This window comes from Chelmon rostratus, chromosome 12 (genome assembly GCF_017976325.1).
Source record: "Chelmon rostratus isolate fCheRos1 chromosome 12, fCheRos1.pri, whole genome shotgun sequence".
NCBI lineage: Eukaryota > Metazoa > Chordata > Actinopteri > Chaetodontiformes > Chaetodontidae > Chelmon > Chelmon rostratus.
The window spans coordinates 25,551,514-25,579,456 of NC_055669.1; the positions used below are offsets into that span (position 1 = coordinate 25,551,514).

Consider the following 27,943-nt stretch of genomic DNA (forward strand, 5'->3'; position numbering starts at 1 on the left):
ACTTGGGATGGCAGCGCTGTCTACTGTCACCGTCTGCAGCGTTCTCTGCCTGCCTCACCCAGTTCTACCATCCTGCCCTCGTCTGCTGAGGTGATATCCGGTTTGAAGTCTACCATCTGCCTGAGTCCATGTGATCCTGGCCGCATTCCAGCTAGATGTCTTTGAAAACGTGGGAAAAGAGTTGGCACCCTGCTGAAGAAATGCATCACCAGAGTCCAAACTGCTGCAAAGAGACTGTCGAGGGTCTGCGCTAAGATGCCATCACTTTTATTTTAACCCAAGAGACACTAAAACTTTCACTCAAGAAGTGTGTTATGACTTAATCCCGACCTTTTTCATAACAGAACACCTAAAAAACATCTCTTCAGTGTTCTGGAGCACTTTGTCATGTTGTCTGACGTGGAAGCAAACAATGAGTTTAAAGCTACAGCTGTTTTTGTTGTTACAAGACAAATGGTTTAAACTTTGTTTAATGTGCTAAATCAACCCAGCAGGGTCTGATCTGATGAAGGCTGGAGGCTGACCATCTTTATTTGTAATATTCATTATTTCAAACTTGTCTGGACATTTAATAAATACCAACAGAAGGCAAGTGGAGAGCAACAATCTTTAGTTAGACAATATTTTGTTATTTATTAATTGGAATTATTTTTGATTTACTGCTTAAATAACACATTTTTATGTAGTTATGGGTGATGCCAGTAGTTAAAAAACACTTACTGTGGGAAAATGTTGGCTTTGTGTTGCTTAGATTTTAGTGATTCATTACTGATGGTAACCATGTCCGATAATCGGTTAAGGATTTTTGTGTTCCCTACTACCATTTGCTGTCGGTTTTCTTAGAGCTTCTTCGATGAGAACAGCTGCTGCTGCAGCACTGAGACTGAACCAGACAGGAAGCCGAAGCTATAGGAGCTAAAAGAGGCCAAAAAGTTCTGTAGATCTGCAGAGTTGGTGCGCACAGTTTCTCAAAAATCTTTCCCCAACGTGCCGTTCAGTTCATCTGCGCAGCTCTTTGAGTAGAAACATCCTGTAAATGGCAGGCAGACATTATTTCTGATGACGTTGCCACCGGTTTGTGCCCGTTCAGAGGCCGACCCCCCTCCTTCAGCAGCTCAGCATCGCTGCAGTCCAGCAGCACCCCGTCAAACAAAGTGTCCGTCAGCAGACTTTATGTTTGTCAGTTTAACAGTGTGACTCAGCTCAGAAACACGACGTCGGCCTCTGAGGACGGAGCTGCTCCGGAGGAAGAATCGCGTTCTGTTGTGTTCAGGTTTGTTTTTTCTGAACCAACACAATCTGCTTCAGATAATGTTGTTCCCAAACACGGACGTGGTCAGTTTGCTCCGCGGCGGGGTGTTCGGGGCTTTCTAATCAAGCCTCGGCAGACCCGGTTGAGAAGCTGCGGTCAAGGACGTTTGATTCCGTTAATTGCTTCTCGGGGAGGGCGGACGTGGGTAGTGTGCAGAAACCGGAGGTGGAGGCTCGAAGAATGAAGAAAAGCTCCTCTTGTCTCACAATTAAATGGCTGCTTGTGTTGTTCCACAGCATGTGCACACACACGCACACACACACACACACACACACTGTGCTGTTTCCAGGCCGCCACCTTGAAAACGACTTTGACCTCCAACTGTTTTTTTTTTCCACTTCCCTTCATCAGTGCCGTCGCAGCTCCTCGGCTCCTGCGCTTCTTTCTTCCTCTGAATGGCTGATTAAATACACGCACGTGAAACACGATGATGATGATGATGATGATGATGATGATGAAATAACCTCAACAGTCCTGAACTCATTTTGAGAGTGGAGACATGTCAGGAACTGAGGGAGAGAAAGCGGAGACGTTGTGTCTCACGGTCGGCATCCACACCACTGATTCATGGGGGCAACAGCCTCTCTCATTAACCACGGAGGAGCCCTGTTCATCTCATAAGTAAGGCCGATCCACGTGGCTGCAAGGGTTCATGGGAGGTATATTTTGTTAGCTAGTTATGCCCATGAGCGTCCTCAGTCCATCAAAGCCGGAGGTTCGGTGCCTTGCTCAAGTGCATGTCATTAGTGGTAATGAGGGAGTGTGTGGTGCTGCTCCCTGCATCCAGCTCAGATTTATTCTGTCGGCCCAGGACAATAACTGGATTGGCTCCCAGTTGACTTTATCTGTTATAGCCTGTCTACACATAAAGCCTCTCACGTCTCACGAACGTCTGATGGAACAGATTTGCTTCAGTTTCAATCATCGCTCGTGTTTTCCTCGTGGGTAATCTGCTACCTGAGGCAGAAAACAGTGATTGTGTATTGTGCTCTGAACACTGACAAAATGCAGGTAGCCTGCGTGTCGCTCTGTACCTGCAGGCGTCCTGTGTAGAAAGTGACGCAGCACTGAAACTGCTGCTGCTGCTCTGCGTTCATCCAGTGTCGACATGATGTTACGATTAAAACCCTCCTTGCTCCAGTTTCCATTTTTTAGCTTTAGAGCTCACATGTACCAGCACTAAACACTAGACTCTGCGACAGAGCTCTACCAGCAGCCCCCCAGCACACACTTAAAGCTCCCAGTGGTTACTGTCTATCTGCTGCTGTTTCAGCCCCCCCCCTGTGGAATACAAGCTCTTTTAAAATCACATCCTTCAAAACTTGAATTTCCTTTTCACGTTTTTTGAGCTTCTGTTTTTCATTTGGTTTGTCTTATTGGAGCACGAGCTTGGCTCTCTTATTGCTCTGGCATGTGTTTAGTCTTATCATACGAATAAAGGTTATTATTACTAATATTTAGCCATATATTCAAAACCATGGCAACATTTTTTTCACAGCTGCCCCATTACATTAAATTGAAAATTTCTAAATGTCCTAAATATCCCATCCTTCCTACACATTTCCTTTGATTCATTATAACATGGGGTAAATGAAGCGTGCAGGAGCCCGTCTCTAGAATTTAAATTAGACGTGTGTCTGTTTGAATCATCTTCTTTAGCCCTCAGAAGAAGCTTAGCATCGACTGTATATTTCTGCAAAAACCAATCATCTGAAGCAATCTCCACCTTTACCGAGTTTGTTCTGGCCACTTCATTAAACAACACCAACCCACTGTCTATTACAGGAGAGATTTTCATTTTTTATCTCTCGTGTCCCTGCCTCTAACAAGCAATAAGCATTTAATTTCCCTTGAACCGCCTGTGTGGGTCGACAGTAATTGCATTGTTTCCCTCCTGAGACCCGGCTGCCTACAGTCCATCTGTGACCGGGCTTATTGCCGCGGAACTGATTTACTATTGCATTATTTTATCAATATGAGACATGACTGGAGGTCTGCTTGGCCTCCTGCGAGCACTGTGGATTTGTGGCAACTCTGCAGGAGATGACAAACTTGCAGAGAAGAAGTTTTATCTTGCGTGAAGAGCTGCAGGATCAACAAGGTGGCACAGAAAAATAACAGCACGGTGGCTTATTGAACTCGCTGAAAGGAGGCCTGTGTTTACGTTTTGTCGACCGGTGACCTCTTGTGGTCTTGTGAATAATGACCGTCCTCCCTCAGTAGCAGCGGTGGATGTTGTGTTAATGTGTTGTTTTGGAAGGAGGCTGGAGTGGATGGTCGAGATGGCTCAGTGCTCGTTAGCTAAAGAGACGACGGACATACTTTGACGTACTTGAACTCCGGGGGATGTTCAGTGCCTTGGAATTTTTTTTGTAACCATCCCCTGAATTGTACTTCTCGATAACCCTTTCCCTGAGTTGCTTAGAGTGTTCTTCGTCTTCATGGTGTAATGTTAGCCAGGAATACTGATCAGCCACTCTCTGGACCCTTCAGACACAGGTGTTTTACAACTCAATCACCTGAAACACACCCACCCCACTCAGGCGATCTTCATTTCACTAATTGTGAGACTATTGGCAACAGTTTGATGGACCTCTATTGAATTAGACCATTAAATTAAAAAGGGACTGAATAATTATGCAAACAATTATTTTTATTTAGATAATTTTCTTTCATTGACATTACTTTATAGAAATCTGTTTTCACTTCGACATTAAAGAGTTTTTTCCGATAAATTTTTGTGTTAAGAGAGCCAAATTTTATTGACCATGATTGATTTATGAAAGCAATAAAAGGGTAAAACATCAAAGGGGTGAATACTTATGATAGGCACTGTATATAATGTAATATCAGTTTATTGACGTTCAAACTAAACACCTGTGAGACGCCTTGAGTCGGTCCGCAGTGTGAATCGATGAAAGAAGTCGTAACACGATGAAATGCCGCCGCGAGGTTGTTTGAGAACATCCTGAGGTGTGACTGATGGATCTTGATTTGGGGTAAAATTGCGTTCTTTCTTTTCTGCTTCGTGCAGCTCTCTTCTCATCTGCTTCAGTCCATCAGGATGCTGATTTAATTTCCATTGACTGTCCACCCCCTCTTTCTCTCTCTCTCTCTCCTCCCTCCCAGGCTTTCTTTGTCTCCATCTCCCTCCTCCTGCTCCTCCATGGTCTTTCCTCTCCTCTGTCGTGTTCACCATTTCTTTCATTTTTGCGTTCGTTTTTCCGCCTCGTTGGCAGCATTCAGATGTTAAATTTCGTGAATTCGTCAAAGGAAGTGTTTCTGCAGGTGATGGAGGAGGGTTTTTTTTACAGGATTCAGAAGCCAATCAGCAGTAAAGGAGATCTTTGAACTGCAACACCAGGACACAGTCAGTTATTAATGATAAAAACATCAGAAGCAGGAAGCTTTTATCTTCTGTCCAGTTTTATTGTGAGCCATCACAGATCTGTGTCCTGACACACTGTTCCCATTAAAACCTGTCCTGAAAACCGAGGACAGAATGAAAGGACAGAACGAGCGTCCCTTATCTCTCAGGTGGAGGTAAACTGCTGAGTCTTGACCTCCAACTGAAAGATAAGGGACGCTCATTCAAGGACAGTCACCTGCATATTTTGGACAGATGGTTGGAAAGAGGAGTGAAGGAGGCTGTTTATGTAAAAACAGAGAAATCGTCCCTCAGCAGCTACGATGCCGTCCTTTCACCGCTTCCCAGGAGATTTAACTGTCTTTTCACAGCTGGCCTCATTTGACAACCTTAACGAAGTGATATCAACGACCGTGAGAGCGAGCCCACGGAGGTTAAAGGCGAAAAGCGTTGTCGACTTTCTTCAAGTCCAAGTTCAAGTCCCAGGACGACTGAGAATCTTCACAGACGTCTGAAAAGTGTTCTCTTCGTCGGGTTGGGTACTTACGTTATCGCAAATGTTTCGACCGGTGTTCAAACCCGGAGAAATCTCTCATTTTATTCACGGTGCGTCACATTTGGCCGCCTGTCAGTGTGGTTATATATCATTCTGCCTCCTGTAGTCGCTGTAACTTCCAGGAAATCAAGTCGTGAACTAGCTAGCTAGCCTCTCTGTTGTTTACTGTTGTTTGTATTGCTGACTCGGCTTTACTCATTTTCATCAGCAATGGAGGATGTTTAACAAAAAGACAGCCGCTCCCATGATCCCATGATCCCATGATCCCATGATCCCATGCTACTTCACCTTTTATTGTTGTTGCCGTGAATGAGAGACCCCTAGTGGCAGAAATGATATACGGGGCTGTAAATTTCATGATAAATGCAGTTTTTGTGAGAATGTTGAATCTCAGATTAGCCACGAGAGTGAAGTTTTGTCAGATATCCTCCACCTCGCTGTCAGAGACAAACTCACATGGATCATGTTTGTAGCATTTGACTGATCGCGGCGTTTTATGGCCACAGGAGATGAGCACAGCTAGCATGTCGGAGGTCATATGCAACACAACCCATACATCGTTCTCCCAGGCCGAATCCTCCAGCTCTCCTTTGGTTTTGGACATGTCTGAAAACGTCCGCAGGGAGGCCTCCAGGAACCACGTCATGAAGAACCAGCAGGTCTACCTGGAGTTCTCACACACACCAGTTTGCTTCAGCTCAAGTGTTTGTCCGATGTTCGGTGTCTGAACCTTTCAGAAGTCAGAACTGGGACAACCGCGTCCGTCCAACAAACATGTCCTCATCGTTCAGGGACTCGCTGTGTGGAGAAGAGACAATAAGCAGGACTGGAACCTCACCCTCAAGCTTTCGTCTTTCATTCTTTGGCTTTTCATGTGAACAGCGAGTGCAACACAATGAACATCTTCAAAGGAGAAACATGCGTCCGGCAGACAGCAGAGCTTCTCTACATTACTCACTACCTCATTCCCTCATTTTAGAAATGTGTCTCTGCTGCTCAGGGACCAATATATCTGGATGTAAAGCATCGGGACAGACACATTCATGTTGAATGTGTCTGTCTTAAGGAAAATTAAGGAAAGTTGCGGCATGCAGTTCTGTGCAGTTCGTTGTAGAGAAACGAAATCTTTAACAGACTTAAACAGGATTTGTTGGCAGTTTTATTCATTCAGGAATCAAGAAAAAGCTTCACAGCTTCTCTGATGTGCAACAATAAAAACTGCTTAATGCTAAATAAAATTTCTTGCACAAGCATTTTTTTTTTGCAGTGTTTGACTCAACACACACACACACACACACACACACACACACACACACACACACACACACACACTGATTGAGGCTGTTCGATAAGCCTTCATTTGATTTCCCTCTTTTTTCAGCTGCTCTGATTGATTTCTTTTCAGTCTCTCGTCCATCTTTAGTCTTCATTCTTCACTCATTTTCTGTCTCTGTCTCTCTCTATATCCCCCCCCTCCCTCTAAATGTTATAGCTGTCTGCTTTCTCTCTCTTGACAGATTCTTTGTGCGATATGAAGCATTGATTCTCGTCTGTCACGCAGATTCATTGAGCGTCTTCAGGGTTTTTTGTTTCTGTCTCTCAGTGTGGTGAAAATAATTTAAATTTTCTGGACGTGGCGTTTCTCACACATGCTAACGCAGCTAACGCTCACTGTCGGGTTTCTCTGCGAGGATGAGCCTCACGGCTTCTAACCTGTCCGTCTCTCTCTGACAGGGCGGGGCACCCCAGCACACCTTCGGTGGTGGGTCAGGATGGCGAGGAGAACCCGGCGGCGCTGGCGGAGAGCTGCTTCAGAGAGCTGCTGGGCAGGGCGGCTTACGGCAACATGAACAACGCCGTCCGACCCGTGTTGGTGTGAGTACCTGAGCGTTGTGTCTGTTCATTTCTGTCACAGTGTTCGGAGGTAGTGCCGTGCAGAAACATCAGACTGCACTGCAGACTGGAGGTTTCACTGTGATTTATTATTTGCTGTGTTTGGCGACAGTACAGATGATTCAAGCATCTTGGTCCTGATTGGTTAACCATGACCTTTCATGACATTCAGTGTCATGCTCTAGCTCTGCTAGCTCTGCTAGCCTACTGTGTGTTTTAGCAGCTGATCCAATGCTAACTAACTAAATTATCAGGACAATGATGCAGGTAATGAAGTTGTTAACATGTTGAAAAGTTGTTTGTTCCCACTTAAATAATGTAATTTAGAATGATTAGCTTGTTACACAAGACTAATCCCATCATGAACAGCTGGACTGTCTCCACTGAGGACTTCATCACAATCGTAGCCACAAAGGTGCATTTTCTCACCCTGCATGCTGGTTTTTAATTATTCAGCTTGATGTGCGGCTCTCTGTTCTAACTTCCCTCTCCTTCTTGTGGGTCGGTAAAAATTGTGACTCCGTGTTTAATTCTCTTAACAGAAGAAATAATTTCCAGTTTTTGCAGCTGCAGAAAGCAGTTTTGCTCTTTTGATTGGACGTCTTTGGAGCGCCGTTATGTTGTTTGTTTGTCGTGGCACAGCGCGAGGTGACAAATAAAGATGCTGTGAATAGCTAGGACCCATCCCTTCTTTTATTGTGACCAGTCACAGGCTGTATGAGCATGTGGAGCTGCTTCTGCCCCTGTGATGTCACTTCCTGCAGTGGGCTGTCCTGTTAGAGGAGCACGATTAATTTTCAGCAATCTCAAGTCTCTTTGTTTAAACCTAAACAGAGAAAATAAAGGAGGAAACAGAAGCAGATCTGCTGCTTCCTCTCACTTTGCAGACACGCTGCAGCCTTCAGATTCATAACCTGCTTATTTATATGTTGGAGTCATGACACGGACAGCAGGAGAGGTGTGAGGACAGGGCCTCATGCATTCATTTCCTCACACACACACACACACCTGCTGTGACTCACTCTACGTCTCAAACACACATATAGATACACACAGATAAGCTACCTCCCAGCACACAGAGGAAATTAAATGAGCTCTTTTACCGTGCGGGCGGCCGCCATGTGAGCGCGGCACACCGCCGCCGCCCGGTTACCGCCTCTCTCTCCTGGGATTTAAAAATCCTCGTCGCTGCTCCTATTGGCCGCTTCCCCGCCACTCAGCGCGGCTCACATAAATTGGACGATTACCGAGAGAACAGCTGAGCCCCGCTGAGGTTTTCTTTGTCACAGTCTGTTTTCTGCTTCGCTGAGCCGCTCTGAGTCTTGAGCCTTCACCTCGCTCCTCTTCTCCTCAGCAGCTTCAGGAGGAAAAGCTCGCGCAGATATTTTTTATGTTCAGTGTTTTTAGCCTAGCAGTGTGGCTCCAGCGATGATCACACAAGGTCACGCGACCCGAAAATCTAGTCTTACCAGACTTCAGCTTATGATCTTGTGGCTGGACCACAGTGTTTTGAACCAATCAGAGGAAGAGGAGCTCCTGGCAGCTGCAGGTGTGGTTTCCATGTGACGTTGACTCCAAAACTGAACGCTTCAGTCCCTCTGATGTTTTTTTTACACGTCAGCATTCGCATGTTAAGAGGATAACATGCTAAATGTTATACTGAACTTAATATGTGAGCATTCTAGTATGCTTAGAGTATCACCTGCCGAATGTGAACAAAGTAATTACAGGTGTACGCATGTTCACACGTTTACTAAATCTCGACCTAAATGCTGCAAATGAACAAACGTGCTAAACATTATAGGAACCTTAATTTGTTCATATACAAAACTCTGGGCATGCTAAAAGCTAAATGTTGAGCAATGCATGCCCAAATGTTCAAATGCATACTCACATCTGGACTGTAGCTGTTACCAGGCTAACTTATTTAGCATATTTGCAAAAAGAGAGAAGCCTTTTCATGCACTCTTGTCGTGGATTTTAACTGTAGTTACATGCACCATCTGTCTTTTTATGAATCTGTCCGTATCATAGCTGCATAGCTCCCTCATATTGCTAACATATCATGTTTAGCATGTTTTGGCATTCAGGACTGATTTCCTGCTCTAACATACCTGGTCGATAAGAGCGCTGATATCTCTATCGTGTGATGCTGCTCCTGAGTCAGTGTAAAGAAGAGGCCGTCCCTCGTGTCCAGCTGCTAACAGTGATGGTTGTTGTCCGGCTAATTTATAAGCTATCAGTTCTCATCCAGTCCTGGGCAGCGCTGTGAGTTGCAGCAGGAATGGTGAAAGGAGTGACAGTCGTAATATCCAGTGTGAAAAGTCAGAGGATGGTGGTGCCACTGGGGGCCATTTGAGTTGAGGAGTCATTATCAGTGTGAACATCATGGGCTCCCGGGGGCCTTTTCCTGGTAACACTGCAAAGATTTAATGTTAGTACATAGTCCAGAACACACACACACACACACACACACACACACACACGCTCAGGATGGCTCAACTCACTTTTAATGACTCTATCACTGCTAGTCAGCCATAAAGGACTCGCAGTCCTTTAAGGCTGAAGGACTGGCATGTCAGCGGTATGACCGGATGATGACGATGATGATGCACAGAAACTGGATAATTTACTGCATGATTAGCTGTCAATCATTCTGCGATCACATCAGCTCTCCAGTCAGAAAAAAATGAAAGTAAAGAATTACGATGGGACAACTTTGAATGAAAAACCATGAACAACGGACCCGTTAACTGGTGAAAGTGTCAGTCACGAGGAGGAAAATCACAGCAATTAACAGCCAGATGATGAAGAGGAGCAGCTCAATAGCACCTATAATAAGATGTTAAAAAATCTCCAGTCAGGACAAACTAGTCTGTGTTTTCCTGCTGATTGACTTTTACTGTTCATCAAGCTACAGGTATGTAAACACCTGACGGAGAACACCTAGGGGTCTTGGCTGACGCTCAGTAAACAGGACTCGTATTGACTGCAAAGGTATAATCAGCTGATTTCCTACATCACTTTACACGTTACGATCAATAGTAAGGTGCCCGAAGGCCACAAAGGGCTGACAGTTTACCCAGCATCCTTCACAACAGAGCGATACGAATCACAGAGAGAGAAGAGGAATGAAATAAAGCCGCAAGAGGAAAGTGAAGCGCTCGTGTTTTCCCGTGTTTTCCTGCTTGTTGTGTCCAGCTGGGAGTTAACTGAGCGGTGTCTCTCATGTCTGCCGCTGTCTATGTTCAGCATAGTTCACGTTCGTCCATCGATGCGCCTTCTACCAGAAGACGTGAAGCAACAGGAGGTGATGCGAAGCCGCTGCAGTCACGCTTCATTGTTGTTCAGGAAGAAAGCTTGTTTTGTCAGGCTCTTACTGTGAAACGCTATCAGGTGACTGTGTGTCCAACAAGTGGTGTAGTGATGGAAAGACCAAATTCAGAAGCCTCTTTATTGATTTTAGCTTTGTGTGGACGGACTTTCACTTTTTGATTCAGTGCTTTGGAGAAAATATTAGTAGTGATAGTCTCTGCAACACATGAGATGTTGTACTGAAGTCCTGTTAGTGAGTACAGTTATTAACTCCGGGAATATGCAGATGCACAAAATGAAATGTTGCCGCCGTTGCTTCCACCATGTGTGGAGGTCGCTGGATTTGGGGTCGAAGTTGAATTTATTTCGAGCAGCACGGCGTGCTGGGAAATCATCCTGCCGCTGCTGTGGTCTGCACAGCTGCTGAGGAGAGCAGCTGGAAATAAAACTTGAATGTGTGCTTTTGGGGTGAAAGCTATGTGTCCCCACCAGTTTCCAGGAACAAAGTTTTGTGTGGATTTCAGTCCATCCTGATCTGATCATCCCAAACACTCTGCAGAATAGCTTTACGCTGGTGTGAGCCGCTGTGTTCTGGTGGAGAGAGTGGAACTAAACGTTGCTGCAGGGCTAAAGTGAGAGAAAGAAAGACTGCGCTGTAGCTGCCAGTGTGAAAAGGCAGCTAGGCAACATGCAGGTCTGCACAGCTCATACAGCTGATCCCAGATCACCGAATGAGGCCTGATGTGTCCCTCAGCTGTGTGACGCTGTCTGTGCAGAGACTAACGCGGTGTGTCAGGGTGCCATACTGGTGCTTTCTGGTTTCATTTGTTTAGCCTTGCTGTTAGACTGAAGCAGCAGCCTCTCATCCCATGAATGGAATTACTTCATGGTGTTTCTGGTTTCATTGATGGTAATTTAGACCTGCAGTCCTGTTGTCTGCGATTGCTGCCACTAATTAAATCTCTGGAGTCTTCCCAGAAACCAAAGACACTTTGATCGATGCGATTTCAACCGCTGATTGGGGGAAAACGCTGAAAATCTGCACCTCATTATCCGAGTTTGACGTAACATTTCAGACAGTTGCAGAGTTGAAATCAAAAGGTTCCAGTAAGAATATAAAAAGACACTCTGGGTTTATTTTGTTGGAGCTTTCTTTGTATTTGAGCCTTTTTCCGTTAGTTTTCCTCTTTTCTCCTTCCTGAAAAGTCACGTTCACACGACTCTCTCGTTAGTGCTGGACTTTTCCACCTTGCATCAACAGGTAGACTGAAGTCGGGACATGGTTAGCATAGCATAGTTTAGCATGAAGCCTGTTAGCCTAGCCTGTTATTTGCTAGCTTGTAAGATTTTGGCTCGTATTCTTCACTTTTGTGGTTTCAGCTCTGAGGTTTCGGGGATGTGTCAGCTGGCTTTTCTGGGTTTCTGGTGAGTTGAAAACACGAAACAGACAAGCTGAGTTGGTCTTTTTTGAAAATAAATGTGGATACTAGAACTTTTTCAACAGGCTTCACATGTGAAACACTGCGTCCCTGCTGAATCCTCGTCTCTTTCTTCCATCCAGGGCTTATTGAAGAGACTCTGCCTGTCCCTCAATCACCAGGAGGAGGGAATGTTTTAAATGAACAACCTCCATCTTTATTTTGGTCTGAATCCCGGAGCTGCACCTGTAGAAAGAACATCCTCCGTTCTATTGTAGCCAGCTGAGGATGGTGAGGTGACAGCAGCTTATTAATGAGGCTGCTGTCACTGTTTAGCTTTACTTTTTTTAAAATGTGTTTTAAACTGAGCATTTCCTCAGCTCTGCACAAGCATCACGTTAAAGGAAGATTAGTTGTCGTCATGGTGATTCATAATTTATGCTCTTTTCTGCCATCACTGTGGCTGGATTTCGAGGAACCTCCTCCTCGTACTCCTTTAAGCTCTGGTTCAGCTGGTCTCTAGCTGTGTCTGTCAGCCGTTCGGTGCTGGCCAGGAGCTGCACAGTGAGTTTATCAGGGCCTGATGGCGCAAACATCTGCTTGTTGCCGCTGGAAACACTGAGACTCAACTAAAACTGTAAATGTGCTTTAAAGCTAAGAGGCTGAAAAGCTGTAGAGCTGCAGAGCTGGTGACAACCCTCACCAACAACCGTTTCTGTGATTTACGTTAGTTAAATCCTTTGTGCTTTTAAATCTTCTCAGACATCACTGTGGTCTCTATGAGCTTGTGATGGGCATTAATCCATATTTTTAACATTTTTTCACCAGAATAATGAATTGCATTGAGTGTTGATTGCAGTTTGCAGCCGTGCGTATGCCAGCCCACCTGAACTGTAGTCAGATCTGTTCCTGCAGTCTGGGACAATCCACAGTCCTCTGCTTCACCCAGTGACACCGTCGCCTCTGCTTCACCCAGTCACTCCTCTCAGGTGTCGGGGACGTCTGCCGAGCACACACACCTGCCTCCAGCCTCCAGCCATCAGCGTTAAAGCCTGCAGGTGTGCTGAGTGTCATCCTCACTCTCCCGGCCCGTCACCGTCGATGAGTGTGTGTTTGTGTTTAGGCAGCATCTTCCCAGTGTCTGCTCCAGCTCTGAACAGTGACTCGCTGGCATCATGCGCCCCCTACAGGTCAGGCGGTGCAGTGACAGACAAAAACCAGCTGTGACCTGCTGTTTGATATCTTTCTGTGTAAACCAGAGAGTTAAGAAAGTGTCTGAAGGTTTGAATGTGGTGGAAGACGTCTGATAGAAGCTTTGTGACCTGGTCAACACCAGTCATTTCATGACTGAATCAAGTTTTATTCAGCACATTTTATTTTCTAATGCAGGATTCCAAATATCTCACTGTGCTGGGTCATGGATATGTACTCAGTTTTCTAGTGAATACAGCAGTTAGTCACACTTCCTCTGAGCAGTTTGTGGCAAACCGGCATCAACATGCTGGACCTGATTGGATGAATCCCAGTTCTGTTGCAGTTATGGAGGACCAATCAGACCCACGTCCAGCTGCAATGTGTATTCTGGAATTCATCTGTAACCGCCACGGGAAAAGGAAATGGTGATTTTATAAATAAGATAAGATTCTGTTTTGTAGTTTTGTCCGTTTTTCTTTTCATCTCATGTTCACACCACTAAAACTTGAAAACATCATTATAGCAATAAAATGCTGCATAAATTACTTACAATTAATCAATGAAACGTCTTTATTTCATGCATTCTTCTTCATTGTCTGAGTCGGGTGCCTACATTACCCACAATGCAACCACTGACAGCTCAGTCAGAGATCGGGGTGTGTTATGCTGGCAGCAGCTAATGTCGCCTCTAGCCTGCAGCAGTAATGAAGAGCGTCTGCAGAAGCTCCAGATTTCTGTAGTTTTCAGAGTTCAGTCCCATCCGACTCAAGTGACATCACTTGAGGTACTTTGTCAGGCTTCACTCAGCTTTCTCTGGAGACACTAAACTCAAGGCTTTCTGGAACTTTTTCCACATCTGCAGTCGTACTCCCCAGCACCTGGAAACAGACTTTGATGGCCCCTGAAGTTTGTCTGATCCCACGATCGCCACAAAACAAACTTCCTCACAGAGAGACTGTTGAATAGTACTTAAAATGCTTTTCTGTGTTGTTCACTGTGCTTTCATACTTACAGTACAGTCATTAGGAAGGTCACAAGCTCATCCCCAATATGGTTCTTCTTAAGCACCCAACAGGCGGAGAACAGGTTGTCATTTAACTGGCATACATAATTTCAGGTGTAGCTTTTCCAGTATATAAGTGTGCAGTTTCATCAGAATCGCACATATATAGACGACCGCTGAGGCTTCTCCAGGCGATGAATACATTCATCACTGCAGTCCGCTCTTTAATTTTTCTCTCGATTAAACAGCCGCTGTGCTTCTCCTCTGTGTGTGAAACCAGTCCTGCTCCTGCAGAGCTCCTGCAGGAAGGAGGAGGAGGAGGAAGGGGGAGCGTCTTCAGACTATAAATAGCAGGGATTGGGGTTAACGGGCGGGAGGGTTTTGGGGGTTTGGATTGACGTCATGTTGCTGAACTGTCTCCTCCTTATCGCCGTCCTCTGCTTTTTCCTTTCCTTCTCCTTGTTCCCGTCTTCCTCTGCCTCGTCTTTCCACTCCGTCCCCCCGAATGCTGTCCTTCCCTCTGCCTTTCTTTCGCTGACGTTGTTTGTTCATGTCAGTCCTGCAGACTGTTTAAACGGCTGCTGTCACAGTCTGTTTGAACTGAATCGTCTCTGAACGGTTTGTCTAGGTGTGAGGGCTGTGGATCAGGACATATATGGTTGATCAGGCGGTTAACGCTGCGAAACAGTCGCAGTTTGGTTCAGTTTAGGTAACAGAACTGCTTGGTTAGGTTGAGGAAAGGATCATGGTTTGGGTTAAAAACGTTCTGCCTCTGTCACACGTGTAACAAAAAGAGCAAAGTTCTTAAATATTAAATCTTAAAACAGAAATAGCTTTCCAAGAACTGTGTCTACATGAAGTAGCATTTAAAATGGACTCAAAATGACTGAAAAGAGACTCAAAACTACCACAAATTTACACGAAGCTACCACAAATATGCACCTAACGATGTGCGTCTTGTCCTTTCACACGTCTGTGCTCAGGGTCTCGTTGTCCGTGGGTACAATAAAATATTACAAAACAATAAAGTATGGAAGCTGTCTAATTCCTGGGTATTATTACAATCATAAATAGCATCACAATAGTCAAATCATTATAGCTCATGGTAGATAACTGTCTCAAACTGTTACCTTTTCTGATACCTAACCTTTAATAGCTGCCATTACAGACGGACGTTTTAGCTCGCAGCTGTGACCGATGTGAAGCCCCGACAGTGCAAACAGAAAGCCCCAGTTTAATCAACCCATCGGTTAAATGGAGACAAACAATGCTGAAGGAACAGGGAGGAAGGGTTGACCTCATGTCCGGCAGCAGAAACGGAGCGTGAGAGGTGGAAACACTCTGAATGTTAGCGACACGCGGTCGGCGTCCGGTCAGAGGTGCTGGTTTCACATCGCGGTCGTGGACGAAGTGTTTGTGTGGATGAAAGGTTTCTAAAAGCTGCTGGAGGTCAGAGAGCAGGCAGATGAGATGGATGTTTGAAACGTTCCAGTTGACCTCCTGCTTTCCGCTGCAGCTCTCACCCGTATGAAGAAAAACAAGAACGCTCACGCTCCGGAAGAATGGAGTCAAATCATTGGTTATGATGTGTAGAAGCACACAATCTGTGTAGGTGTTCGACCTTTGACCTGCTGCCCGTTCTCATTCTAAAAGCTTCTGCAGAATCAGGAAACGTTCAAACAGCCGGTCTACTGGTAAAACCGTACGAGTCGATGTCGTCTTCTTTGAATTCTGTGAATATCAGCGTGTGAATCATCCTGCTTTGATGCAGCCTCACACAATATGTTGTGACAAGCCATCCCTGAGAGGCATCTGCCCAGGCTCTGCTGAAGGAGGCCGGTTTTTTGACTGAGGAGGCTGCTGTCGCTGGAAAAACTGTGTTTGACTCACGGGAGCGTCGTTGCTCTGTGACTGACAGTAAAGATCGGCTTGTTTCTGCTCAAAGTGGTTAGAGTACCTGGTGAAGGGTAGAGACAGATCAAGGAAACCAACGCTGCCTGTTGTTAGGAGGCAGGATGTTCTTGTCTCCTCGGTTCCTCTGATGGTTCCTCCACTGATGATCCTGACAGATTAGATCCCTCGACAATAAGACAGCACTACAGAACATCTTCTTGAGACAGAGTACGTTTATTTTTGCGGGCTCTTTTTGTATGAAATGTGTAGACGTGGTTGCTGAGGACTCGAACACCCTTGCACGCTATCTGCTCTCTTGGTCTCATCTTGAATGAGAAAACCGAGTTACAGTCTTTTTTTTAGTCATGTTTTTGTCCTTGGGAGCAGGTCCTTAACTTCAATCAAAAATGCTTGTGGAGATTTTTTTGCCTTTTTGGTCGAGACTGAAATAAGAGAGGGAGAGGAGGGGGAGTACAGGACACTGATAGACAACTTTGTTGAGTGGTCCGAACAAAACCACCTGAGGCTGAACATCAGCAAGACCAGAGAGATGGTGATCGACTTCAGGAGGAAGAAGACGCCTTCACAGCCACTACGGATCAAAGGGGAGGTGGTGGAGGAGGTGGAGGACTACAAATACCTTGGTGTGGTGATCGACAACAGACTGGACTGGAAATCCAACACGGAGACTGTGTCCAAGAAGGGGATGAGCAGACTCTACTTCCTGAGGAAACTGAGATCCTTCAACGTGTGCAGCAAAATGTTGGAGATCTTCTACCAGTCTGTGGTCTCCAGCGCCATCTTCTTTGCTGTTGTTTGTTGGGGCAGCAGCATCAGAGCCAGCGACACCGACAGACTTGATAAGATCATCAAGAAGGCCGGCTCTGTACTCGGACTCAGACTTGAGTCTTTTGAGACTGTGGTGGAGAGGAGGACGCTGAATAAACTGCTATCCATCATGGACAATGATCAGCAGCCTCTCCATCACACAGTGGACAGACAGCGGAGCACCTTCTCCCACAGGCTGCTACAGCTCCGCTGTCGAAGGGACAGATACAGGAAATCTTTCCTGCCACATGCCATCACACTGTACAATAACAGCTAAAAAAAAAACAATACTTTGTACCACTACTGTTTGCTACTTTTTATATTTTAATTATTATGTATATAATTTTTACTGCTCGCTATTTTGATATTTTATTATGTATAGTTTGTTCTTTATAGTCTTATTTCACAATTTTTCCCTTATTTCACTGTGTGTAATGCTGCTGCTGCACTGCAATTTCCCAGCTTGGGATAAATAAAGTCTATCTATCTCTCTCTCTCTCTCTCTCTCTCTCTCTCTATCTCTATCTCTATCTCTCTATTTCTCTATCTCTCTCCCAACAACGACATTACTGATTTTGTGCAGACGTTCATGTTTCCCAGATGATAAATTGTAATATCTTTGGTGATCCTCTGACTTTTCATCTAGCGCCATCATCAGGTCAGCATCTCCCCCTACACTTTGATTTATGACCAAATACCAAAAAACTACTGACGTTCCCATCACCAGCCTGAACTACGATGGTGAACATGGGAGACATTATACCTGTTAGCATGTTAGCATGCTGACCTGAGTATTTAGCAGGAAGCGCTGCTGAGTCTGTTAGCACAGCCTCACAGAGCTGCTAGCATACATTAGATCTTATCCCATCGGAAAATACAGATGTTTCGATGATTTCCTCCATGTATTCAGAAGCGATGCTATTAGACACTGCAAATGTGAGATAAGTTACTCTGGTTTACTGGCTGCTTTAAGATCAGACTTTATGTTAAGGTCAACATGTTGGTCAGACTGTGAAGTCAGGGATGTTGTCGAGGCTCCTCTCGTTGTAAGCGGGTGGTTGAATAAGTGTGTGTTCAGACAAAAATAGCAAATGTATGTAACAGATGAGTTTACCTTGAGGCTGCAGGTCGGCTCCTACACAGATGAGTAAATCCCTCGTCCTCCATCTGCCGCTCACACTCGTCTGCATGTGTTCTTCAACGCCTACATGATGACCTTTGACCTCATGCATGTCTCACCTCCGTGGCTTCAGCTGAATGTTCATGTTTAAATACACGGGTTCACAAGATCAGTGGTGGGATGCCTCAGGTTTTCCTGCATGATAGTATATCTGATCCTCCTCTGCATTATCTAATTATATGTGTGTAGCTTTATGTCAGAGCCTGCAGGCAGCTCCTCTTCAGTTAAACAGTTGGGCCACAGATTATGTTTTAGATGATGTTATGGAATTAATTTGGAATCAAACCTAAAACCTCAGTTTTTGTTAAGCCTGACATCCACAAGTGAAAGCCCCATCCGCATCCCCAGCATCATCTTCAGCTCCAGCTCCAGCTCCAGCCCCAGCCTCAGCCCCAGCCCCAGCCCCAGCCCCAGCCCCATCTGCATCCCCAGCCCCATCTGCATCCCCAGCCCCATCTGCATCCCCAGCCCCATCTGCATCCCCAGCCCCATCTGCAGCCCCAGCCCCAGCCCCAGCCCCAGCCTTAGCCTCAGCATCATCCCCAGCCCCAGCCCCAGCCCCAGCCCCAGCCTCAGCCTCAGCCTCAGCCTCAGCCTCATCCCCAGCCTCAACCCCGGCCTCAGCCCCAGCCTCAGCCCCAGCCTCAGCCCCAGCCCCAGGTCCAGCCCCAGCCCCAGGTCCAGCCCCAGCCCCAGCCCCAGCCCCAGCCCCAGGCCCAGCCACAGCCCCAGCCACAGCCACAGCCACAGCCCCAGCCCCAGCCTCAGTCTCAGCCTCAGTCCCAGTCCCAGTCCCAGCCCCAGCCCCAGCCCCAGGTCCAGGCCCAGCCCCAGGCCCAGTCCCAGCCTCAGTCCCACCCTCAGTCCCAGCCTCAGTCCCAGCCTCAGCCCCAGCCTCAGCCCCAGCCCCACTCTGGCTACTTGTGGTCCTCTTCAGGAGAGGGGTTGTTTAGGCATTTAAACAAAAGACATTTTCTTGTAAGGATGTCTCAGATTTGAAGTGTGCAGGTGTGTGTGTGTCTCAGTATTTGAAGACCTTTGACATAATTTGATGTGATGATAACAGATTCTTCAGCGAAATCAGTTCAGCCTTTAGATCTTTTATGTCCTTTAAAATAAAACAGACAAAAAACTGATGATATTGTCCATCAGGACTGAACACTGAACACTGTTTCTGTAGAAGAATCTGTGTCCACGTCTTAATGCTGCTGTTAATGAGGACAGTAGACTAATGATCTTCTCTGTTTTGTCCTCAGTCACCTGGACAACCACCACCTGTGGGACCCCAATGAGTTTGCTGTTTCCTGCTTCAGAATCATCATGTACTCCATCCAGGTACAGCTCACTCATGTTTGGAACAGAGTTAAAGTTACCAAGAAATTAAAATAGTTTTCAGTTTCTACTTTGTCGATACATCAGCGTGATGCTTTACGTCATGCAGCTTTTTACATCAGCAGTAGGTGTACCGTTAGCCCCGCCCTCCTCTTTCTCTTGGATCTCACCTGTCAATCATCTTGACGAGCTGTCATCCAGCCCCAGGCTTTTAGTCAGCGGCGTCTCTGACTCCTCCACAGGCAGATGGAGAACACAGCTGTTTCTGAGAGTCTCTCTCTTTCTAGTGTTTCCTGCTCCTCCATTGTTGTTGCTCTGAATCTTCTTCTCAGGAGGATGTTCATGTAGGCTCTGAAACTTCTCTGACTGAAATAATCAGACCAAATTCTGATGAAAATAGCATCTCAGTTAGTCGTCAGTGCAGCATTTGATACGATTGACCGTGATGTTGGACAGTTGGTTGGTCTTTCTGACTGTTTGACATCTGCCTTGGAGGTCATGTGTCTGAGAACATCTGTTCTGGGGTTGCAGGGAGCTGAGCTTCAGCCTTCATACACATACAGGAAACACCAAATAATACAATGAGGACATCAACTCCCATGATCCCACGCTACTCCATGATGTCATCAAACTATGCTTTTTGTTATTGGTTTGATTGATTGATTTGAAAGACCCATTGGAGGAAACGAATGAGCATATCGACACCACTCTCTTGTCCGTATGCTGAATACGTAGCAGGATTCAGCAGCCGGTTAGCTTAGCTTAGCATAAAGACTGTAAACAGAAGAAAACGGCTAGCCTGGCTCTGGTCAAAGGTAACCAAATCGACGTACCAACACCTCTAAAGTGCTCTAATTAGCATGTTTCTTTAGTTTAATTCATACTTAAAAAAACCTTTAAGATTCAAGGAAGTTATCTGTCAAATAACCAACATGTTGTGACTAGATGTAGTGAGCAGAGATGACCGACAGTGTGCTCAGATGTCTGAGCTGTCGGCCACGTTTCAGCTATGTTGAAACCATGATTAGCGCGAACTCAAAGCCTCTTCGTCTCTCTGCGTTTGTCATCGTCCAGGCTCAGCACTCGCACCACGTCATCCAGCAGGTTCTCAATCACCTGGACACTCACAACAGGAACACGCCGCGGGTCAGAGCCGGCATCGTCCAGGTCCTCCTGGAGACGGTGGCCATCGCTGCCAAAGGCTCAGTGGGTGAGTTGCAGCACCGCGCTGGTTCCCACAGCTGGACCAGTCACACCTGAGGTGGCAGAGAAGAAGACAAAACATCATTTTAACTTTTTATTCAAAAACGTTGTCACCTGATTGATTTCTCCTCAGAAAATGAATTCTGACTATCAATTGTTGATTCAAGTCGTTTATCAAGCAGAGTGTTCAGATAACTTGTCTGACTGTTGAACGGATGAGACGAGTAGTTTCAGGACGTCACTTTAAGCTCTGACAAACAGTTTTTCTGCTAGTGTGACGTTTTCTCGACAAACAGCAGCTGCTCTGTAGGTTCATGCAGGGTCTCTGAATCGCTCTTTGTGTGGCTCCTGGTCCACACGGGACCAGTTGGCCTACCAAGACAGGGAAGTACAAACCCCTCCTCCATGATAAGACGCCCATTTAAAGTTCATTTAAAGTCATTTGAAAAAAATGGAAATAACCTTAGAAGTTTAGATCATTCTGTTTTTTTGTGTAATTCCTCCTGTTTTTCTGCCTGTAAAAAAAAAAAAACCTCTCTTCTGGATAGGAATGATTCAAGAGACCAAAAGAAGTGACGTGTTCACCTTTGAAAGTGAAATCACGACTCCTCCCAATCTGTGGCTCGGTACAGTATGACAGTGTGCTCAGATTTACAGTGAATACGTCCATGTAGAGCAGCTTCTGCAGACCCCCCCCCACACTCGTGGCATTAACAAGCACCCTGGGTCATCACGGCGTAATTGTACTCGTGTATTTAGAGCAGAGTGTAATGATACAACAAACAGAATTATTTCGGCATGCTCAGATGTTTAATCTGACCTTTATTTTAATCAGGATCGTCTCCTTTCAACAGAGTCCCGCCCAAAATTTCAGCACTAAGATTAAAGCGTAAAGTTAAGAAAAATGTAAAAGGGACTGTTGAATGATAAATTACTTTGTTTTAGTTAAACTAAACACTTAACAATGCAGCAACTCCACAAATCATCATCGTTTGGGTGAACTGACCCTTTAAGTGTTTGGTTTTATTAGAGAAGAGCATCGGCTCTTCGGTGCACACTGTGCAGCTTCACTGCACTGAAAGCACCTGAAAACAGAGCCCAGTCCACACCTGCATTCTCCAGGACCTGCAGGTGTTTCTGTTTTTCTGCGTGTGTGGGGGAAGTTTCTGATCCACATCGAGTTGTGATCCTGTGTTGGTGCTGTAGAATAGCTCAGTATCCACTCCTGTGTGATGTTAGCTCAGTGGATTACAATAGATTCAGTGTTAAAGGATGTTTTTTTTTACATTTGCTGTGTTACAGATGAGCATCCTGGCTGTTCTTAGCATAGCTTAGCACAAAGACTGGAAGCAGTGGGAAACAGTTAGCCTCTGTCTGATGTTGTTTCTCTGTTTATTGAATGAAGCCGTTAGAAGGTCGACAGATCAAGTCGCTTAAATATTGATTTTTTTAAACTTTTTCCCCAGAATGAGAGATTATTTAACCCTCTGTGGGAAAACGATCTCTAGCAGCTGTTAGCAGATGTTTTTGTTTAGCAGCACAGGTTTCGTATTTGTAACTAGTGTTGCATTATAATTTAGTTCATTTTTTAAAAATCATGTTAGATCTCTATATCATATTGTAGAAAAATTACCCGAAAAAAGTCAGAATCCATAAAGAAGACCAAACAGTGTCGAAGTGATGAAATATTTTTGTTTCCGGAGTCTTTTTGGAAAGCTGCTGTCAGAGTTAATACCACGATGTTTTAAGCTGAATGTGCCAAAGGACGGGAGGGTGAGCCCGTCAGCACAGACTCGGTCACAATCTGAGGTGTTGCTTTTTGTGACAGAGTGAATTAAGACAGCTGGACCAGAGACGACCTGTGAACGTGACCAACAGCACACATACGACTCTGTTGATGCTCGCGGTTCTCTGGGAACCCCAGTGAATCCTTTAAATCCTCACTCCATCAACTGCTTAAGACTCACCAGTCTCCAAATACAGTGAGCATGTCGGGTTTGTAGGGAAAAACGTGTACGAAATGATGCACGAGACATTTTCGTTTGATGGGATTGTGCAGCCATGAAAAAGATGATGAGATTAATGTGACGTAAACATCAAACAGCCTCAATGAAGAACTGGAACAAGCTGATCCAGACTCAAGATTATTCTGTCAAAACTCAAACCTTAAAGCTGCTTCAGTGGAAATAAATGCAGAAAGTCAGATGTTAAAAGGTTAAATTTGACAAAAACACTGTGTGTGTGTGTGTGTGTGCGCGCGTTCGTGCGTGTCTGTGTGTGCGCGCGTTCGTGCGTGTCTGTGTGTGTGTGTGCGTGCGTGCGTGCGTGCGTGCGTGCGTGCGTGCGTGCGTGCGTGTGTGTGTTTGTGTGCGGGTGCGCAGGCCCCACAGTGCTGGAGGTGTTCAACACTCTGCTCAAACACCTGAGGATGAGCGTGGACTTCGAGCTTGGCGAGAGCTCGAGGAGGAACTCCAGCACCAGCGTCTCGTCCGGCCGCGGCAAAGAGAGCGAGGAGCGAATCGTCCAGAACGCCATCATCCAGACCATCGGTACGACAGAGTTTCTACTTCCTGTGTGTCCTAAAATAACACTCAGGTGCTCGCAGCAAGCTCAGACTGTTTGTGGTAGTAAAGATTAAATCCAGACAGACTGAACAGAGAACGTGTCTCAACCGCCCTGCAGCCGTTCAGGTCTTTGTGTTCGAGTGCTGACTCATCGTCTCCCGTGTTTTCCCGCCAGGCTTTTTCGGGGGAAACCTGCCCGACTACCAGCGAGCGGAGGTCATGATGTTCATCATGGGTAAAGTGCCAGTGTACGGGACCCCCTGCCACACCTTGGACACCGTCAAGATCGGGTGAGTCACACATTCATTATCCGGGGGCCCCGGGGTGCCCTCATTCTGCTGCTGCAGCCAATCAGCTCACAGCTCCCAAAAGCCCATTCTCCTGAATGTAGAGGCAGCGTGGCTCCAAACGTGTTGGCGCCGCTCCCTCTGTCCTTTCCCCGTTAACACAATCAACACAGACACGGAGCAAACTGAGCAGTTTTAGCTTCGTGATGGAAGCTGCTTTTACTGAAATCAAAGCGCTCACATGTGCTCTTTAAACATTTGTCCTGTGAGAAATAATTAGCGCCCAAAAAATCGTATTTTGTACTTCAAGTGTCCCTTTTTTGTCGAAATCGGTTGCCATGCCATCAATACTGGATGAGACACCAGCCAAACCTGCACATGTCAACACCGGCCCTCATCATCGTCCTTCAGTCCCACACAGTCAGGTCTTGGAAGCTACAGGTCACCACGTTCACCAGCCGGATTAGTTCGAGACTGAAGGAGCGTTTCTGATGTGACCTCAGAGACCTTTCAGTGGAAGAAAACTGCTTAAAAAAAAAAGTCAGAATGACTTTGCTGTGATTTTTCGCTGCAGTTAGACCATAAAGGAGCAGCCTGGCTCAGAAACTCCTCACCTGACTCCTCATCCCAGGTTGTTTTTGAGCTGTGAGGCGTTTGGGCAAAGAATGATTTCATCTTCTCTAAAATTGTTTTAACTGGATTATCTATAAATCGAAGTATTTCACAAGAACAAACCAACAAATGGAGAAAAAACATACCAGTATTGTCATCCCCATTGTGAAATAAACCTACAGACGGCCTGAAGCGCAGTGAACAGTCATTCATGGCCTTCATGGTGCATTCAGGTGCAATATTTAACTCTGGGGGGAAATCAGAAACCAGATATCTTAACTTCAATCTGATGCCATGAGAGAAAATCAGTGTTTCTTCGTTTCTGTAGGAGCAGCTTGTGAACTGTTTAAAACGGGGAAGTTTCCATTTTTAATTATCATTTTCCTTTGTTTAAGGCCTGCATATGTCATGACTTTCTTGTTCTTTCATTTCAACAGTTTCAATAATTAGATGCTAACAATTCATTTCTACAGAGGCAGATTTAAAATGTCAACTTTTATCAGCAAACTCGACCATATATGCTCACTTCAGTATTTATTTATTCTGAGCAAGTCATATTTTCATCGCAATATTGAACAATGTTATTGCACTTTGCAGATTTTTCTCATATCGTGCCGGCCCAACACGCACAAACACACGCACACACACGCACACACACGCACACACACACACACACACACACACACACACACACACACACTCTCCCTCTCATCCAAAGTGAATTGTGTCTTAATCTGTCCTCACTTCACCTCCTGGACGCCCTGCAGTGAGACGACGGCTGGCCTTCTCCTCTCCAATAAAAGAAAGAAAAACAAGCTAATCCCTCCGGCCTCAGGAGAGCAAGAACAGATAATCCCAAATCAAACGAGCACTGTCCTCCTCCTCCTCCTCCTCCATCACATTCACTCTCTCTCCTTTTTGGGTAATTGCTGGAGGAGAGAAATTTGACCGTGCAGCTAGTTGCTGTGACTGAGTGGAGAACTCTGTGGATGTTCTAGAGCTGCCGCCGCCGCCGCTGCTCTCAGGGCCTTTACTCTTCCTCCTTCCTTCCTCCATTGCTGGATTTTATGTATCTAATGAGTGTTTGAATGGTGTAGTTTAAAAAAAAAGGAGGAAGGAGAGTATAAAGGAGAAATGAGAGTATAAAAGTTGTTAGCTTCCCCTAAAGACAGTCAAGAGGCCCAAACAGACTAAACTTGTGGTGTTTAGACTAAAATTGCTGCAGCTCCAGATGAGAAGATCGAAATCCAAACCATGACGACCAGCACTCTGAACCCCTGTCCAGAGGTTTATAAAGCACAGGCGAGATTATACAACTTATCACGGTGATAATCAGACCATCAGTCAGGGCCATGTTTATATGGGCTCCAAGTACGAATCTGAAAAAATATGTAATTACTATATTTCAGAGCAGCTACCTGCAGCTGCTCTGCTCCCAGCTGAATGAACGCATACTGAAGGAATGGGAGATGTCGTTGGGTTCAGATTTGCCCTCTGGAAACAGTAAAGAGACGTATTGTGGCGTCGGTTCTGGTTTAACGTCCCCTCCCTCTCTGATCACTCAGGCATCAGGGTACCAAGCGGATCCAGACCATGCTGCTCAGCTCCCTCATCATGGTGAGTGCTTCTCTTTTTAACCCGTGTGACCCCAGCGCGACATGAACCACATGTGTTTTATACACATTTAATGAAGCCATGAAGCATAACTACCTGCTGTGTAGACACGCTGTATATCAGCCCGCACTGGATCACATCTGCTTTTAGTTGCAGCTGATTGGACATAATTGGTTGAGCTGAGGTTTTGTATCTGGCAGCAGATCTGACACAGGATCCACTATAATTCAGATCATCTCACTCTGAAAGAAACATCATGACGAGTGAAGGAAGCTCGGCTCCTGTCTGTCGCTCGTTTAATAGACCGATTACACTTCATCAAACCTTTTCTGTGAACATCCGTTGTCAGATAAAGCCACAGGAAGTGATGCTTTGAACGTGTCAGGTGTGTGAACGTGTCCGCTGTCACCGCCACCTGGCTTCTCAGTGCAGCTGGAGGAGGGGTGAGAGGTCAACAATAAAAGATGCTCCAGACTATTTAGAGAATAAATAATCTCAATAAATACAGTAGAATATACAGTACAATGAACCAGTAAATGGTGAAAGCAATATATAAATTATCAAAACAATTTTTTCTTTCGTTACAGAAAGTTTCATTTTCAAAATGTTCCTTTTCCCCCGCTCTAATTAAGTCTTAATTATTTATTAGATATTGGCTATTTTGTAGTTCTGGCTCTTCACATGAATCCTCCATAAAGACGTTTCCTTCTCCTTCATTATCTTCTTCTGTGAGAGACCCTCATCTCACTGAGACGAGGAGGCACAGGTGGCCCCAACACACCCAGCAGTGATGCACGCACACACACACACACACACACACTCCTGTTTTCCTGCAGCATCCTCGAACACTCTGAGAGCGATTAAATACAGCGTCCGTCTGTCCTCGACTCCCCTCCTCACCGCCACCTGGCTTCTCAGTGCAGCTGGAGGAGGGGTGAAAGGTCAAAATATTTATAACGCCATGCAGCTGCAGCTGCAGCTGGGACTGTGTGTGTGTGTGTGTGTGTGTGTGTGTGTGTGTGTGTGTGTGTGTGTGTGTGTGTGAGACAGAGAGAGAGATCTCCTGACTGTCCCACTGCCCAGATGTTTGAGGGCTGCTCTCTCCGTCGTCAAAACCTCAAAAGGTCCTAAAATCCAGTCTGGACCTGGATGAGACACACCTACATCAAGCTTGTCTCACCTAGAGCTGGAATCAAAGCTGGGCATCTTTGGTGACTGGACTCTTGGATTGTGGAGTGCACCAAACACCAAACACCAGCTGCATCGCAGCACTTGACACCTGAAGCAGGCAGAAAAGTTTTTCTGTTTGTTTGTTTTAAATTTTTTCATCAAGCGTGGCCTCATTTAAATTACAGCCTTTCTCTTTTTTATAACAAAGGCTTCTGGTGGCTTCACGCTTGGTGTCATGACTCATTTGTTCAGCTGCTTGTATTAACTTAGTGACCTGAAACAAATGTCTTGTTTCAATTAAAATAAGACGTAAAATAAAATAACTTATATATTATATTATAACTCATTTTATACTATAATAATAAATCCTAGCACAAGGTCCACTCATTTTCAGGCAGCGGATGGACATCAACAGAGCAGACGGTCCTCAGAAAGAAGACGTCAGTCAGAAATCAGCATGAAATTATTTAGAAGGTTTGTAAGGTATCTATTGCTATGATCAATATTTCAAACCAGAGGAACAAAAGTGTTTTTCAGGGCTGAAGCAAAGATAGGACGGCCTTTGTGTGTTTGTTTGTTTGTTTGTTTGTTTGTTTGTTTGTTGGGGGAGGAGCTCTTAAAGTTTTGAATAAAATGCTGCAGGCGGTCCAGGCAGTCCATCCCTCTGTCTCAGACACTCATGCAGCTAAAATACTTCTACTTCATGTGGATCTTCGGGAACCGTTTCTGAAGCACAAGCATTTGTTCCAAATGAGGTCCGAGACCCCCGTGTTGTCCACACGGACGAGAGAAAAGGTCACCATTTGGACACTTTCAGCAGCTTGTGAACGTAACCTTTAAGCTCTGTTGGACGGTGTTTCTCAGCGAGCTTCCCCGTGGATTAATCGCATCATGCTGTGATAATTCGGCTCACACCTTCCTCCCCGCCTCCCCCTCCTCTACCTCAGGTAACCTCTGGCTTTAAGTCCAAGTCCATGGCAGCCGCGTTGCCTCCTCCCTTCCTGGATCCGCTCTTCTCCATCTCTCTGATGGAGGACAGCGAGCTGAGGCAGCTGGTGCTGGAGATCCTGCACAACATCATCGATCGCCATGACAACCGTGCCAAGCTACGTGGCATCAGGTACCAAGTACACCTGTCAGACTGCATCTAGGCAGTGAACTTTGTCGCTGTACGCTGCTCATGTTAATTGATCTGTATTTGA

The 27,943-nt window shown here is 45.6% G+C and overlaps 1 protein-coding gene across 1 annotated transcript in view; it reads left to right on the forward strand.

The window, feature by feature from the left end:
- Window positions 1-27,943, forward strand: part of efr3a (EFR3 homolog A (S. cerevisiae)) — a 114,081-nt gene that overhangs the window by 65,285 nt on the left and 20,853 nt on the right. Inside the window, exons 8-14 of the mRNA XM_041948763.1 lie at window positions 6,970-7,110; window positions 19,216-19,294; window positions 20,366-20,501; window positions 22,876-23,043; window positions 23,234-23,348; window positions 25,523-25,574; window positions 27,689-27,861. Of these exons, the coding sequence (XP_041804697.1) occupies window positions 6,970-7,110; window positions 19,216-19,294; window positions 20,366-20,501; window positions 22,876-23,043; window positions 23,234-23,348; window positions 25,523-25,574; window positions 27,689-27,861 (864 nt within the window). The remainder of the gene's footprint in view (window positions 1-6,969; window positions 7,111-19,215; window positions 19,295-20,365; window positions 20,502-22,875; window positions 23,044-23,233; window positions 23,349-25,522; window positions 25,575-27,688; window positions 27,862-27,943) is intronic.